The following is a 14,630-nucleotide window of genomic DNA, read 5'->3' as shown; positions in this document are numbered from 1 at the left end:
CTTTTATGAGTAGAACCGATGAAAAAAAAATTTAAAAAAAAAAAACACTCCAAAGGAAATCTTATAAAGAATATGTAAATTTTAAAAATTGATTTGGAATTATTTTTATAAAATGCTCTAAATATATTGAGCTATCTAGGATAATGCCACCAGTTTATTAATAATAATACTTTATAATCCTTCAAACTTGAAGTACAAACATGAAAAAATCATTATTTCTGATTTAAATTGATTTTAAATTCAGGATTATTTCAAATGATCTGCTTTGAAATATTGTTTATAAAACTTTATTTTTTCTTACTAATGTGTCCAACATGAGAACTGTTGGTCATTTAGCAGATGTCACAACAGTAAATGATTTTTTCTGACACACACGCACACAATACATAACACTTTATGCAAGGAAGCAACTGCTTTACAAACTGCTTACAAAGCACATTAAACTCTTTTATGAACTTCTGTGACTGTAGGTATGAATTCATGAAATCAAACACATGATGCTTTATACCACTTAGCTGCCATTGCTGGCATGTGTACTTTGTTGCCAAAGGTCAGAGTTATATTGAATCTCATAAATATATTACAATTTTTGAGTGTTGTTCTTCTTTATGGCATAATTTTAATTTCTGTAAGTAACATTTTTGTAATAAATATTTAAAAATGTAAGATCATTTGTAGTAATCCTATACTTTTTTTACCATGCAGTATTTTAATCTTAAAAAATAATATTGGAAAAAATTTTATTCTAACTAGTATATAAATTATTATTCATCAGAAATGTTATGATTATTAAAAATGTTTTCATTCTTAACTCAATTATTCATATGGCACTTCTTAGTATAAAATTTCTCAAGGCAGATTGACTGAAGTCAATTGGCTCTGAGATTTAATAGTTTATCTTAATGTAATGCTTATTTAAAAGCATTTATTAAAACATTTACATCTGAGCCTTGCTATCTTCTAAATAATTTAATAAGTAGGAATTATAAATTATTAATTTTTAAATTACTACATATAATAACAAGATGACTTTGCAATCAGAATATTTTTCCTCAGACCACATTCATTTCCCTTTTTTTATAACTGAAAATAATTTTTGCAAAAATTATTTTCAGTAATTAAATTAGAAGGTTAGCTATCAGTTCAATATACTGGAAATTACTTAAAAAAAATTGTTCAGTTGCATTACAAATGCTTCCCCTAGATCCTAACAAAGAATCGAGATACTTGTGAGCTTCTTGAAAAGTCACAAACCCATTTATAATAAATGAAAAAAACTTTTTTAAACAAAATTAATATCAGACTTAACTGATACTAACTAGTAATAAGGTCCAAATATATATTATTTAGTTTTGATTTAACTGGAATTAACAGTTTGGGTTTAATTCATTTGTATATGACTTTACTAAGAACAAAATGTTAATACTAATTGAGTTAGTTTACCAATATAAAACAAAGCATATAGTACACTGGGTTAGTAACAATTCACAACTCTCATCAGTAGTTCCATCAGTAACTGAAAACAAACAAGGATTATGTAAACAAGTATCCAAAAATGAGTTCAGTATGAATTTCTTCCTTGCAAATCATGTTGTGATTTTCTTTATACAATTCAGCTAAAGAGAATAAATAGATATTCAAATACATTACTTATGTCTAATAACTACTATTACAATGACTGAACTTTGAAACACCATTTAAAACAACATTCAAAGGAGTACTAGAGTTCACTTTGCAAAACTACATACAATGACAAGGTATACAATGACACATTAAGCATATAATTAATACTGGTAATCATGTGGCACAGTCTTGCAACCTGTCTTGGCACTCTGCCTGTAGCACTTGCCGAGCTTTTCTATCAATTTAAAAAGAAAAAATGTTCTTGACACATGCATTTTCAAAATGGAATGTTCTCTTAAAAAATGGTGATGATGATGATGACGTCGACAGCAACAGTGAAGCTAATGTGGCACATTCAAGGTTTGAACTGAAACTGAAGTGTATATACACAACGCATTAAGTTAGCATTTATATGATGTGCACATTTTATGTACAGGTTGAGGCAGGCATGAGTAATTAAAAAAAATAATAATAATAAAAATAAAACATGTAAGTGCACAATGAAATAATCTGATGGTGATTAAATCCATTATAAATACACACAAATCAGCACTGGCAAAATTTTTAAAACCAGTGATCTCATATAGTTATATGTGCACCAACAATATCACAAATATGGGTAATGTGTCCCATCTCATAACTGGGAATGTAACCATAAAATGCATTCAGAAGTTTACTGAATAGGAGTGATGTTAAATGAAATGAAAAGTGTAGGGTAAGGACCAGCCTTCCCATTATGCATTTGGGCCTTCATCTTATTGGCTGTGCATGTGATTTATAAGATTTCTTTTTATACTTCCTTTTTGATGCTGTAGGTTGCCCCTGTGGTAAATATACTTGTAGTTTCGATGGATCAATTCGAGGTCCTGGTTTCTTCATGTCCTCTTTGTCCAGGTCTGTGGCAGCATTATTGTTGCGCTTCATGAAATAGAAGCATTTCTGGAGCCGTTCAATCCTGTGCTTGGAGCCTTTGATTGGTTTGCCCTTCTTTGTAAATCCTACATACCAGGCTGGATTGAAGACAGATTGTAGTTCAGTGTAGCTATCAGGGTTTAAGTGTTCCCTGAATATGCACAATCTTTTGCGCCCAGCTCGCTGAAAATAAAAAAAGTTCCATTATTAATAAGGGTGAAAAAAAAACACAATATTAAATTGTGAAGGAACTATTCAATCTTATGTCAGCAATAAAAATTACTTAAATGAAAAAAAATATTTAAGTAATAAAAGCATTTATCATTAACTGTGCATATGTTATTATATTAACATTTTATATACAGTTGAAATAATTTTATTATCTTATACTTTGCTTGCCGAAAAAACATAATCATCAAAAAAAAAAAAAAAGTTCAAATTTCGGGTTTAAATTTTAGTATCACACCTTGGTGTTTTTAAATACTTTATTTCACATGTACTCAAGTTAATCTGTATTGCTCCATGTATTGAGACTAAAGTGCTGTGAGGATATCATGCTGGAGGTTTAATGGAATATTTTCAGCACTGGGAAAGGATTAAAAGTAATTTTAATGCTTCCAATATTTTGTCTCAGTCACCGAGACATCTTCAGGAATTGCAAGTAACTTTTGTAGCAACACACTCAAATACAAACAATACTAAGTGAAACACATGGGTGACTCTAAAATCCTATCTAGGTGGTGTGCCTTCTATGGGCATTTGTAGGTGGCCTAGGATGTAACATTGGATCTCTGATAATTAATGTTTCCCAAATTTGTGGAGGTTTTATGCAATCATATTTATTTAAATTTGGTTGATTTCTGAGTGCTGTTGCAGATTCTAAAAATGGTTTTATCCAAAACATGGTCTACAAGACCAGATTGGACATAGTTTTGATTGCAGATGTATGATTTGTGTTTTTCTAGATGTAGAGTATGGTGATGGTTGCTGACCTGCCTGTCTGTCTGAAGTAAGCCAGCTTGCAGGAATGAGGTTACTCTATGTACTCCAGGCACCGAGAGAGGGGAGGAAGCTGATCTTTGGTGGAATGGATAAGGGTAGTAAGTTTGCAGTGGGCTTAAATGCTGTGTGGAAGTTGTACTTTTTATGGACCTAGCTATTTTTTCTTATGTGCCACAGATGTAGAGTATGGTGATGGCATTTCTGAAGTCCTTCTGAAGAGATGGCCAGAGAAAGGGGGAGGAACTGATTATTTTTTTAATACTGTTATCACTATAGCCATTGGAAGGAAGGTGTTGTGTATGTGGTTGAGTTTGATTGAAAGGGAGGTTCCACCTGGAACAAAGCTTGTGGGCTCTATTAGTTAGAGTTTTAATAATACCATATTGTTGAAAGGGGTGGTGGTGGGAGAGTTTGTGAATGTATCTGCCTGCGTGAGTAGGTAATAATATATAGAAAACCTACTCAGACAGGCAGATACATTCACAAACTCTCCCACCACCACCTCTCTCAACAATATGGCATTATTGCAGTAACCTCCATGGATATGGAGGTTACTGCAATAATAATAATATATAATAGAGCATCAGAGGTACATTTTGATAACATATTATCTTGTAATGCAAAACCAGATCAAATATTAACTAAGAATCCAAAGTAACAAGAATCCAGACACAAAGAGTTTCTTTTATGCATATCATATCACTTAGCAGAGTTGTATAATTAAATACTTACTCTTGTAACAAGCTTTCCCCTTTTATTGAAGCATAAATACCTCCTTGACCTTATACCCCTTATTGTTACTCCCATCTGGCCTTGAACTGGGACAGAGTGAAAGCTAATGTTCACTGGAAATAAATGAAATAAACATAATATGATATTTTGATTTGTAATTGGAGTTAACTCTCCAGAGAAAACTATATTTAATAAGCAGAGTAACCTATTTACAAATATTTAATTAAACTAGATCAAAAATTTCAAGAAAAGAAATGAATTAAGCACTGTTCATAAGGTGTACGTGCGTGCAGGCTAAATTCGCAATGGCATTTGAGTGCTATATTTGTAGGACTATTTGAAATACTGTGGAGAAGAGCTTGTGCAAGTGGCTGGAAAGCAGAAACAGAGATAGGCTTCAATCTCCCTTGCCAAATTTGTAGCTAAGCACCTTTTATAGTGTGATGATTTGAAATTGATAAAATATCCTGCTGCTGGTGTCCTTCAGACATCAATATCCTTGGCAACTTCCCCCAATACCAAAGCATTCTTACTCCACTATGCAAAATCACTGAAGTGGCAGATATTCATTCATAATTGGATGTGCTTCTACATGTGGAATGGAACATTAGAAGCAAGAGCAGGTGATTCCCAAATGCATGATTTAAAGCATGATCTGCTTTAAGATTTAAAAGTTAAATCCATTAAACCACCAAGTATTGTAAGTTGATAAACAGACATGTGATGGTAAAATTAATAAGTAGAGAGCAGTTTGGTTACCACATGATTTTTCTCCTCCTAGACTTACTCCAATCACACCCTTGAAGATATTCTGTTTTTCTACTTTTTCTACAGATAGTTTCATAGATGCTATTTCAAACTGTCCACACATTTCTTCACTTTCTTCTAAGAAAGTAAAAAACAAAGGCTATTCATTTATTTTTTACTCTGCTGAATTTTCATACCCAGTTCTGCATCAAACTTACTAAACTCAACTTCTCATCTGCCTTTTTCATTCCATCTATTCTTTGGGACAGTCTTCCTCAATTACTGCTTTCCCTAAGGACTATAATCTACAGCTATTCGAGAAACATATCAGTAAGTTCCTTTTAGCTCCTTAATCATTAGCTAGTCTCAATATAGAGGCAAAAGGGATTTCTTATCCCACCAAATCAGGTTTTTCAGCTTGTTAACCTGGCAAATGGATCAAAAGAGCACATGCAATTAACAAACATAATACACTGGCCATACAGCCATAGTTGCTTTGGCCATAATTCAAAACAATAAAAACTCTCCTTACTCATACATAATGATACTGTGTATGAGCAAGTGGCTAAGGAGATGTAACAGCATATCATCACACACCTATAATACCAAATGTTCGTTTGTCTTCCAAATTAGTAATGATATCCCAAAACCAAATAAGATCTGATATGGCCCAATGTTTATTATTATTATTATTTTATGACACCTCCAAGGAGTCCAAAGACTCATCAAGGGAGGACACCTACTCTACAGCTCTCCGTCTCCACCAACTACACTGAACCTCTACTACCATCATCTACGTCTACTGCCCACCACCACTATAAATTGCATGTGTTTTGAGAGTCGATTTGTCTTTGAAGGCCAGGAGGAAAAAACCTGCTACCTTCATGTGGGATCAGTTAATTCACCTTCAATTCAAACAATTCGTATAAAGATTCCTCCTGTCATGATGAGAATTGAACTTAGGCCTTTTCCAATCAAAGGGCGCAATGTACCAATTCTTCCAATTGCACTATGGAGGTGTTTGTTAACCACATTCATTGAATCATACATATTATAAAGTAGTTTAAGTTTAAAGCTACTAAAATATAAATGAAGTGATTTATTAAAACTGATTCTTTTTTTATCAATAAATTAGGAAAATTTTTATTTTACCACCAACATGCATTAATATCTTGCATTTCTTGGTACTGGTTTAAGATGAAACACCCCTACAAGTGAACTTAGTAAAATTATTTTTGTATTGTACTACTGTATTAGTGTAATCAATTTTTGTGCATAGAAATAATTTAGTTTTTAGCTTTACTGAGTAAGAAATAACAAACTTGTTATCCATGGACATAAAGAAAAGAAATTGGGAAAAGGATTATAAAACTGAGTGGTGGCTCTGCCAGAAGTAAAATGGAAATAGATCATGGGAAAATAACATAGTAATCAAAGTAATCAGGAAGGGAATAACCAGAAAGAATTTTAGCAGAATGAAAAAACAGGTAGTTTGATAGGATCAATGGTGAATTAGGTAATACAGGCTGAGAGAATTTAATGAGATTATTTTATTTCCTAAGTCCAATATAAGCTAGTGGAATAAGACAAATGAATAGAGAATGGCACTGTGTGTGTGTGTGTGTGTGTGTAAGTGAGAGAGAGTGAGTGAGTGAGATTCCACCCACAGAAGTTTTTTGTAAAACTGGTATTGTAAATAGGCTAAGATCCTTTCATTCTATTTTGTTATGTTTTTTTTCTATTTTCTACTCAGTCTGGAAACCCTTCTATAGATATCAAATATGGAACATTTTCAAGTCACCTCAGGCCTCTAGACTGGACTGTAAACCTATCTAGGATGTGATAAACCTTTAAAATCATTTTTCAACTGAAGGCGAGTTATCCAATTTCATATGGAGAAGGGTGCAAGGTTTTTTTTTTCTGATTTGTTTTTTTCCTTCCCAGAAAGAAATAAAATGGCTGGAGAAAGCATGCATTTAGCAGATGTAATACATACTGTCCCTGTCCCCATAATCTGTATCTCTCTCTTGTGGCTTCTTTTCATATCATTAACGACCTTACCAATTTCCTCTTGTGATTCCACAGTTCAAAAAATCAACTGTAGAACTCTCACTGTTTCAGCCTTTACCTATTAGGATTTAGAGCCACAACATGGAGGCACTTATCTACCATAAACTCTCAGAGAAATAGTAACAGATCTATATTTATTTCCATTAATAAAACCACTTTAGAACTTGGAACGAATCTAGAATCTCTAATAGTGTCAAGTTTGTTTCTGTTTCATCATTTTCAATGATTTTTCTTAGAAATGCCACCTATACACTCTCCTAGGTATGATACTGATCAGAATACTCTGAATCAAAACTGAAGAGATGGAGGTTTGGGATCTGAGTGACTGGAGATTATCGATTCCTTAATTTCGCATGTTCAAAAATTCTCGTATGAGAAATAATAATGAGAAATTCAGAGTGACAGAAGACACAAGGAGAGTCAAGCTCCTTACAGCAAAACTTTGCACAGACTCAAGTTTGACTTAGTCATAGAGAATTTTATAATTTCGTCAATAAACCTGAATAAGTTTTACTTCTTGAAAATACATTATCTAATGAACCATGATGTTATTTTAGAATATAAGAAGTATTTCAAAAAATTAGGTAACAGATATTCCTACACGAAGGACTTTATTCTGACATCGTGCATGTCCAACACATAAATTGACTTTGGTGTATATCACTTTTCCACTGACTCGTTACAGATATTAGTACACTTGTCTCACCACCGTGCCAGTTTCTGGCATGAAAAGAAACAGCGTGATGCACTTGGTTATCTATTATAAAGTGTTTGTAACTAGGTGCTCCTTCGTTACTTCAGAGATATGGAAATCACTGGCTGCAAGGTCAAGATTATCCCATTTGAACAGCTTGTGAACTTCTGTGATTGTTCAGTACCTGCTATTTACTAAGTTTTCTGCAATAAAGATGGTCATGAATGACACTGTGCATGCTGCACAGAAAGATGCTAGGTCACTGGACTCTGTCACTTAGTTTATTCCATCTTTTCCATGGTTAAATCTTCCAAGTAATAACCATTATCCTCCGTGGACATGCTAGAATGCCCTGGTTTCTGCTCTTCTTGGAGCAGAAACTAGCTGTTATCAAAGGCATTACACCAAACCACACAATCCAATTTCATGATATGATGTTTGATCTGCGCAGATATGCATAAGTGCTTAACATGCAGACCAGTGGTGGCCAGTGAAATTTTAAGTGGGGGTGCTGCCTGTACAAAATTTAAAAAAAAAAATTTCTTTTTTTTTCCTAATCAGTAACCAATTTATTAATAAATAAATCTATAGATTTATTTATTAATAAGTTGGTTACTGATTAGGAAAAAAATTATTTTTTTATTTTGTATAGGCAGCACCCCCACTTAAAATTTCACCGGCCGCCACTGATGCAAACATCAGATTGTGTGGCTGTGGCTGCACGATTCCAATCTTCTGGTCATGAAGTGTTTCATGCTCAATGATCTGCTACTTGTTATTATTTATTTATTTTGAAAGCATTCTACTAAATGAGTCACAAAGCTGTTTAATTCCTGTAATCTCTTAAACTAAAAATTAAATCCTGTATAACTCAGAAGAGGAAGAGTTCCTCTGACACATTTTCATTCAGAGTGTAAATGGAAACTGGTAGATAGCAGGTGATTTTGACTTCTCATCATCATAGATGTTGAATTCATCTTTATGGGATGTTAGATAAGAGAAGTTGTTTCCTGGTCATAATTCTAACTTGTATGTGCATGTATGTCTGTGATTTTGTTGTATGATGAAGAATATGAGTTTCTTCTCGAGTAAAATTCTTGCTTTCCACTGCCAAAGATAACCTCACTGTGGAATCACCTGAATTAGTCAAATTTGAATGCAGACAAGTTGAGTAAGAAATCCTTGTAGCAATTCTACCAAATAAATAATGTTTAATAAATTATTTTTAATTTCAATGCACTGTACTCTAAAAATGTGTATTTTATATCAGAACCGTCCTCTCGATTATCTTTGGTTAGAAATTTTGAATACTAGTTCAAGCATAATACCATTTATAACTGTATTACTGTAGCACACCAACAAAACATCTTCCATAAAATATGGGAAAATTTCCTTTCATGATCTCCATACCAGATGTTATTACATTAACAAAATTGAACATTAACAGATGTTCAGTTCTTGGAAAAAATTTCCTATAGTATGAAACCTGAAACTCGGGAGAAAGATTTGGTAAGAGATTACAGTTAAATCTCTCTTTCTGAATCATTTAGTTGGTTTAGTAAAAGATTTTAGGCAACTTTGCAGTAGTACTTCCAAGAGGAAAAAGTCTCTTTTTTCCTCTTGGAAGTCACTCCATGTTAATGTATTCTAAAGTGAAGATATGGGAAAATCGGTTCATGCGATATATTGGTCGTATTCCAGATCTAATATTTTCTTATTAAGAAACCCAGGGGTGTAGTCGGGCCAGGGCGATGCCCTGGTACTTTATTAAAACTATCAAAATTTTTAAATTCATTATAATAAATTATAAGAATTATAATAATGAGACTTATAATGCATTTCCAGCTTTCGGTCAAAAAATAGCAGCTTGCCGCTCTTGTCGTTTTTTCCCCAGAAAACAAGGCAATCTCTCTGCCATATGGCCGTCACAACAACAATAATAATAATGCCGCACTTCGTGCTCAGAATTTTTGTTTCCAAGGACCTGGCACTATTTCTTTTAGGACTACACCCCTGATTAGAAACCGTAAGTTTGTTTTATGGCTGTATCAGTTTATACAGTTTATAGCTGTAGCTTTTTGATGTTGCCAGGGGAGGTGTGACCCCAAGTCGGTGATCCATAGGTCAATGTGGGTCTAATGATTGCTTTATAGATTCGTAGTTTGTTTTCAGTGTTGACACGGCTTCTTCGGTTGAGAAGAGAGTAAAGTTGCATAATTGCGGAGTTTGCCTTGCTGCAGGCATAATCGATGTGAGAGTTAAAGTTGAGGTGGTTATCTAGTTGAATACCTAAATATTTGGTGCTGGATTTCCATGGAACAGTTGTGTTGAAAAGTTTGACTTCTCCATAGTGGGATGCCTTCCGTCTTGTGAAGAGAATGGCAGTTCCTTTGTCGGCATTCACAGCTATTCTCCATTTCATGAGCCATTTTTCTAGGTTTGTTGCTGCAGTTTGTAAGCGCTGCGTAGCTAAGTTCGGCCTGAGAGATCTACTCAAAATTGCCATGTCATCCGCATAGCAAGTTGTGGTGGTTGATGTCGTGTTAGGGACATCAGCAGCGGAGAGAGCAACGAGCCTTGAGGAACACCTGCAGTGATTCTTTTCAAAGAGGATTTGAGTCCTCTCAATTTGACCTGAAATTTCCGGTTTTTTTAGAAAGGAATTGATAAGTTTGATAAGGTAGAGCGGAACGTTGGCCATAAATAATTTATAGATGAGGCCTTTGTGCCAAACCTTATCAAAGGCTTTTGCTACATCCAGATAAACAGCTCCTGTATATTGTCGCCAATTGAATCCAGTAGTGTTGAATTCGACCAGTCTGTGAATTTGTTGTGTAGTACTGTGCCCGGTTCGAAACCCAAACTGCTCTTTCGGTATTGTGTTGTTTTTGTTCACCACATCTTGAAGTCGATCGAGGATGATTTTTTCTGCAATTTTTCCCAAGCATGAAAGGAGACTGATGGGTCTGTAACTTTGCAGTAGCTGAAGCGCTTTTCCTGGCTTATGAATGAGGATTATATCTGCATGTTTCCATCGGGTTGGAAAATTGTTTAGTCTGAGTATTGCATTTATGATTGCTACCAAATGCATGCAGCTTTGTGTGGAAGGGCCCTGATTGTTTTGTTGTTAATTTCATCTGGGCCAGGGGCTTTTTTGTTGTTAAGCTTTCTAATGATTGAGTAGACCTCTTTAGGCAAGGCGGGACAGATATTTTTACGGTTGCCAGAGCGCAGTATGGACTCGATGGTGAATTTTCTCTATGAAGACCAAATCCGCATGTGCATAATTAGGACTGCACTGAAGTTGAAGAGCTCCAGCGAAGGCTTCTGCCCTTTCATCGTTCCTATAAACTATACCTCTTTCTCTGTGAATGGACTGGATATTGGAATGGTCCGTACGGAGAGCGGAGAGCTTTTGCCAATTTTCACAAGGAGTTATCTTCAGTTTTCAGGGAACAAAGTTTTCTTTCCCATTGTTGATTTCTTTGATCTTTTAATGCATAGCGAAGTAAGTTTGATGTTCTGTTCAGCTCTTGGCGGTCTTGAGGGATATAGCGTGTTATGAAAGCAACGTCTGATTTTATTTTTGTTTCTTATTAGAGCAAGGATTTCTTCTGGAAGTAGGTTTACTTGAGCTGGAGTGGAAATAGAAGATGCTGCAGTTAAGGTAGTTTGAATTTTGCTTTCCAGGTTGTTGACTGCCACGTCAATTTCTTCACAGGAGGAGATATTTGGCACTGAATCCATGATAGTGTTGATTGTGGCCTTGAATTTTGTGAAATTAGTAAATGACTGACTGGGAATAAGTTCTGGATCCTCTCCCAGTTTTAGAAGTACTGGGTTCTGGTCCGAACTGAGGTCGTTAACTACTTGCAGTTGGAATTGATGAGATGTGTTTTTTGAATATGGCTATATCTAATACATTGGGCCTGCCATGTGTTTCATAGTGTGTTGGTTCAATTGGATCTGCGATGATAATATTTCTCAGTTTAGAAAAATTGTGAAGGATTTTTCCATTGTAATTGACACACCTGCTATTCCATAAGGGATGTTTTGAATTTAGATCTCCTGCTACTATTGTTGCTTCCATAGTGTCAAGAAACTGAGAAAGATCAGAGAATAGCAGAGTTCTGCCTGGAGGTTATAAACGGAATATATTTTTAAGATGCCTGAATTAATGGTGTAAATTTTCGAGATTAGTTGTAGGAATCTTTTTTATCTCATGGTAATGGATGTTTTTCTTAATAAAGATTGCAGTACCTCCACCTCTGGCATTAGGTCTATCATTTCTAATTAAAGAATAATTTCTTAGCACTTGGGATTATCACAGGGCCGCAGATGGGTCTCATTAACTAACAGGATATCAATTTTGTAGTGAGTAGCAAATTCTTGGAGTTCTAGAATGTTGTTGATGAGTCCATTAGCATTCCAGAATGCGACCTGTATGGAATTTATTGTGATGGCCGGATTATCCATTAATCAATGAGACTATGACTTGGGTATTTTTAAGAAAGCGGTTTGTGTCAGCCTAATTTGGATTTGATTTGCTAAAAGCTGATAGCATTTCTCCCAAAGTGTCAGCAGAGTTTTGGCTGCTTGGTATGGTTTCTACCGATTTGTTGCGTGAGGAAACTACAGAGGCATAAGATTTATCAGGCGTAATAGCCCGCACTTTAATTTCCGATTCAGGTTGTGTGACTTGTGAACAGCCCTTGTAGTTAGTTGGATGTGGGCCGCCACAGTTGGCACACTTAGCAGGAGTGGTTTTTGATTTGGCACATGTATGCGAGGGATGATTATTTCCGCATTTTACACATTTGTATTCCGCCCTACAAAGCTTCTGCGCATGACCATACTTTTGACAGCGGTGGCATCGTCCGGCAGATGTCTTCCTTCTGAGGGGTTCAGTCCTGATCAATAAGTTACAGACAGTCTTAAGGTCATAAATCTCTCGTTGGTCTTTACTGATCTCCACCAAGACCAGAGGCATGGGCCACTTATCCAGTCTGTACATGCGTGATATTTTTATTGATGTTAGTCCTTGCGATTTGAGATCAGTGGCTATTTCTTCAGATGGTATGGTTTCTATCAAACCTCTGATGACCACCTTGAAGTTTTTTTCGCTTTTAAGCTGAAAAGTGTGATATGGGACTTTCAGTTCATCTAAGTGTCTGGTGAGCAGACGGTAGTCCGATGCACCTTCAGGCTGAATCCGGACTCCTTCATCGGTGTTCTTTGCTGAATTGAATTTGATATTCTCTCTTTAGGCTGTGTTACTGTATCCGTCTCTATTATTCTTTCAATTTGTGCTGTAGTGTCCATTGGTGCTGCTCTCTCTCTCTCTCTCTGAGGTCAGAGGCAGTATTTTAGGTTCTGCAAGTAGAGACTCCCTCTTTCTCTTCTTCCTACTGACTACTTGAAAGTCGTCATTATCCTCTAGTGTGTGAATATCAGCTGATGTGGTATTTTCTTTGCTCGAATCTTGTGAGGTGTTAGGAAGAGGGTCAGGGGATTGGTAGTCCTCTGTTTCAACTTCTTCTATTTGGTGGATTGCTACCTTTCCTGGCTATTTCTTTTGCAGCAGGCCTCCTACATGTTTGAAGATTGCCAATAGCTGCTTGAAGTCGAGCTCATCATATGGAAATTCCATAATTTGGCCTGAGAGAAAATAGCGGTTTCTTGGGTTTCCCGAGTAGTTTGCGAGTGATCCTGTAGACTTTGAGAGTCTACTAGCTAATCCTATAGACAGCTTAGAGTAAGCGTCTACCAGCAAAAAGTTAGTTTATTATAGGTGACTATCCTAAAAACAAGGAAAAAGGAGTTTCGGGAACTTACTTGGACACAGTGCAGAGACCTACCTCCCTAAAATACCATTCATCCACCACTGGTCCTCATTGCGGGTGGGGCCTGCCGGCCATTAGACCTCTGCATATTTCATATAGAGGGGGATATAGTAGGTCTCGAACTGTGTTAGTTCCAGTGCAATGCGAGCTTCCCGAAAAACCTTATATTATATAAAATTCAACTAGGCAGAGTCTGAAAGAATACGTCCGATCACAACGACTAGACTCATTAACCCCGACTCACAGTGTGAATGTGTGTGTGTGTGTGTGTAAAGAGAGAGAGAGATCCAACGAACATGCACGTTTTTTTTTTAATTGTTATAATGTCTATTAGTTAGGCAACTAACAAATCATGAACTTGTGTTCGTATGATGTTGTGAACACAATACTAATAATCATATGACAAAACTGGAAGAAAAAAAAAAAAAGTTACCATAATTGAAATACAACTTTCTGCACTGAGAAGAAAGAGCCGTTCAATGGTGTGTCATAAGCTTCGACAATAAGTGCAATTTCACATCAAAATACCCACGGGTAACTTATACTTCCATCTGTTCCCCCTGGTTCTCATTTCTTCATTGACCATATTACGAACCCGAACTGACATATGCTAATTGAAGCCACCAGCATATGTACCATTAATGTTGAACTTATCACTAAAAATTATTTTACCCCAATTGCAACATGATCACAGCAGCATGCTCATGCTAAGTTACATTCTTAACAGAAGTCTCGAGCAGACGCGCAACTATTGACCGGCAAAGCATAGTACGAAAGTACTATGCCGGTGTCTTGCTGCTCTTCAGCAAGCTATTTCGATGACATTAATCTGTTTTTCAAAATAAACTTTGCATAATACTGCATCTGCATTAGACAGTCTCTCTACCAAAAGCACTTTTTTATCTTAGATTGAATGGCGAAGAAGCTCTCCCTCCATCTCGTTACTATGATAGCTGGGTTTGTGTACTTATTATTATTATTATTATTATCATTATTTGACACCTCCA

The 14,630-nt window shown here is 35.6% G+C and overlaps 1 protein-coding gene across 4 annotated transcripts in view; it reads right to left on the bottom strand.

Annotated features, from left to right (window-relative positions):
* Positions 1–271: 271 nt before the first annotated feature.
* Positions 272–14,630, bottom strand: part of LOC150110526 (fibroblast growth factor 18-like) — a 131,550-nt gene continuing 117,191 nt past the window's right edge. For all 4 annotated transcript variants that reach the window (XM_090394520.1, XM_090394500.1, XM_090394511.1 and 1 more), the window contains exons 4-5: positions 4,270–4,382; positions 272–2,718 (exon numbers count right to left, since the gene is read on the bottom strand). In XM_090394520.1, coding sequence (XP_090250646.1) covers positions 2,374–2,718; positions 4,270–4,382 — 458 coding nt within the window. In that variant the 3' untranslated portion in view covers positions 272–2,373. The remainder of the gene's footprint in view (positions 2,719–4,269; positions 4,383–14,630) is intronic.

The sequence above is a fragment of the Typopeltis vanoorti genome, chromosome 1, assembly GCF_054136105.1.
Source record: "Typopeltis vanoorti isolate ZY-2024b chromosome 1, IOZ_Tvanoo_1.0, whole genome shotgun sequence".
Classification (NCBI taxonomy): Eukaryota; Metazoa; Arthropoda; class Arachnida; order Uropygi; family Thelyphonidae; genus Typopeltis; species Typopeltis vanoorti.
Note: the sequence above shows the minus strand (reverse complement) of the source record. Positions and strands in the feature narration are given on the sequence as shown.